Below are 2,121 nucleotides of genomic sequence, written 5' to 3'. Positions count from 1 at the left end.
TTTTTTTTTACCGACCTCAAAAAAAGTTATCGTGCGATTAATTGATTTATTGACTATCGCGACAGGCCTACATGAGTGTTATCAGAGCGGGGGTCTTGGATGAAAACATTAGGTCTCTCTCTGGCCGTGCTAATTATCAACTGATCGCTCAGGTGTTACAGTATCACCATCCAGTTCTACTTCCTGTTGACTGGGTCTGATTGTCTTTGTGTCCCCTATCAGAACAGGGACGACCCAGACGAAGACAAACCGACTCCGGTGGGGACAGTTAAACCACCGGGACTGAAGCGTGGTCGTCCTCAGATCAGAACCACACCCACCGGACTGGCTGGACCCGCTGGACGCAGCGTCCTCAGAACCACCAGCTGTGAGAGACAGTCTAATGGGAAAAACAAGATGGAGTCCAACATGGCCAACGGAGAYGGTAAGAGACGGACCGGTCCACTGTCCGCGGGGGTTCTGATGTCAAACTGTCTTCTTTATGACTCCTCCTCCTCYTCTGCAGACACGCCCCGCAGGAGAACCAGGAGGACCTCTGGAATGTACGAATCAGATCGGGTGTCCAACGGTAAGAACTCGTCCACTTCCTGTTTCCTGCTGAACTGGGCGTGTCTAACTCCTCCCCCTCTGCAGAGGATTCTGGGAACTCGTCAGACAACAGCGAATCAGACGACGAAACGGAGAAGATGGACAAGCTGTCACCCTGGCATGAGATGTCCGAAGCTCCGCCTAGTCATCCTGAGGAGGAGGAGCCAGAGGAGGAGGAGACAATGAAGGAGGAGCCTGAAGTCACGGTTACCATAGCAGCAGCTGCTGGCGTCTCTGAATGTCCCAGCATGCTTCAGGAGAGCGCCGAGGCAGTACTGAGCCAATCAGAAGAGCAGGGGGCGGAGCCRCACCTGGACAGAGTCACGTCTGTCCCAGACAGGAACAAGATGTCACCTGGACAGGAAGTCGTCAGCCAGACGTCCCCCAACAGGACGCCCCCCCAGCTTCAAGTGTCCTCGTCCCCCAGCACCGCAGAGGACCACCCTCCTCCTCTGTCCTCCCCCAGGGTCAAAGGTCGCCGAGCCATCCTGAGGGAGGCGGGCTCCGAAACTCCGCCCACAATCCCCCTCTGCAGCACCAGCCCCGCCCCCAGCCCCCCCCAGTCAGCCGTGCTGTCGTCATCAGGACAGCCCATGGTGGTCCTCCAGTTCCTCTCCTCCCAGCACCTCCCACCCAAGTCTCCCTCTGCCAACTCTGACACTGACTCCGCCTCCGAGGAGGAGGAGCCGCCGAGCCCTCAGAAGAAGCTGTGTCCTGACAGGAGACAGGAAGACGGCCCCTCCCCCTCCAAACCTCCCCCCTCCTCCCCGCTGCGGCCCGACAGGAGGAGCAACGGGAGCCAGAGGACTGAGGAGGAGGCCCCCCATCCTGAGGAGGCGCAGAACAAGCCGACACAGGAGCTCCTGGTGTGCGGAGCTAACGAGCAAGCAGAGGTGCGTGCTGGGACTCCTCCCCYGGCTGCAGAAGACCCCGCCCCCTGCGAGGAGGCGGAGCCACAGATGGGCCCCGAGGCCCTGGTTTGTCACGAGGTGGACCTGGACGACCCGGACGAGAAGGAGAAGCCCGCCTCCTCAGCAGAACACCTCCTCCTGATGGTGAGGGAGGAGCAGCAGGTTCTGCCCCCCCTCCCCCTGGTGGTCCACTCCTCCCTCCCCCCCCAGATCCAGGCCAGGCCCTTCCTGATAGCTGCCAACCCCGCCCCCTGCTCGGAGGAGCTGGGCCTGGTCCCCGCGGGGGAGCAGAGGGGAGACTCCAGTCCTGGGTTTGAGGGCAGCACCTCCTCGTCCTCCACCTGCCTGCTGTCTCTGCAGGACAGCAAAGACCGAGGTAAGGACAGGAGGGACARCTCGTCCCTCTGACAGGCTTCACCTCTACACAATCTGAAGGTTAGAAAAAACTGGTTTTTATTCAAGGTCTTAATTTTTTAAATTTCAATGTTTCCAGAGAAAAGTTTCTGCAGAAATAAACAGAGTAAAGCTTCGAAATCAGAACTGCACTACAAAAACTGTCCATCTTACCAAGTTTTAAACTCTTATATCAGACAAAAAGTCTTTTTGATCTTGTTTTCAGACT

General features: G+C 57.6%; 1 protein-coding gene across 1 annotated transcript in view; it reads left to right on the top strand.

Annotated features, from left to right (window-relative positions):
• Positions 1-2,121, top strand: part of arid4a (AT-rich interactive domain 4A) — a gene marked incomplete in the record, with an annotated part of 28,000 nt that overhangs the window by 22,100 nt on the left and 3,779 nt on the right. The window contains 3 exon segments of the mRNA XM_014022081.1: positions 223-424; positions 506-568; positions 634-1,875. Of these exon segments, the coding sequence (XP_013877535.1) occupies positions 223-424; positions 506-568; positions 634-1,875 (1,507 nt within the window).

Source organism: Austrofundulus limnaeus, unplaced genomic scaffold (assembly GCF_001266775.1).
Source record: "Austrofundulus limnaeus strain Quisiro unplaced genomic scaffold, Austrofundulus_limnaeus-1.0 Scaffold318, whole genome shotgun sequence".
NCBI lineage: Eukaryota > Metazoa > Chordata > Actinopteri > Cyprinodontiformes > Rivulidae > Austrofundulus > Austrofundulus limnaeus.
The sequence above is the reverse complement of the archived record's forward strand: the minus strand, read 5'-3'. Positions and strand labels throughout refer to the sequence as shown.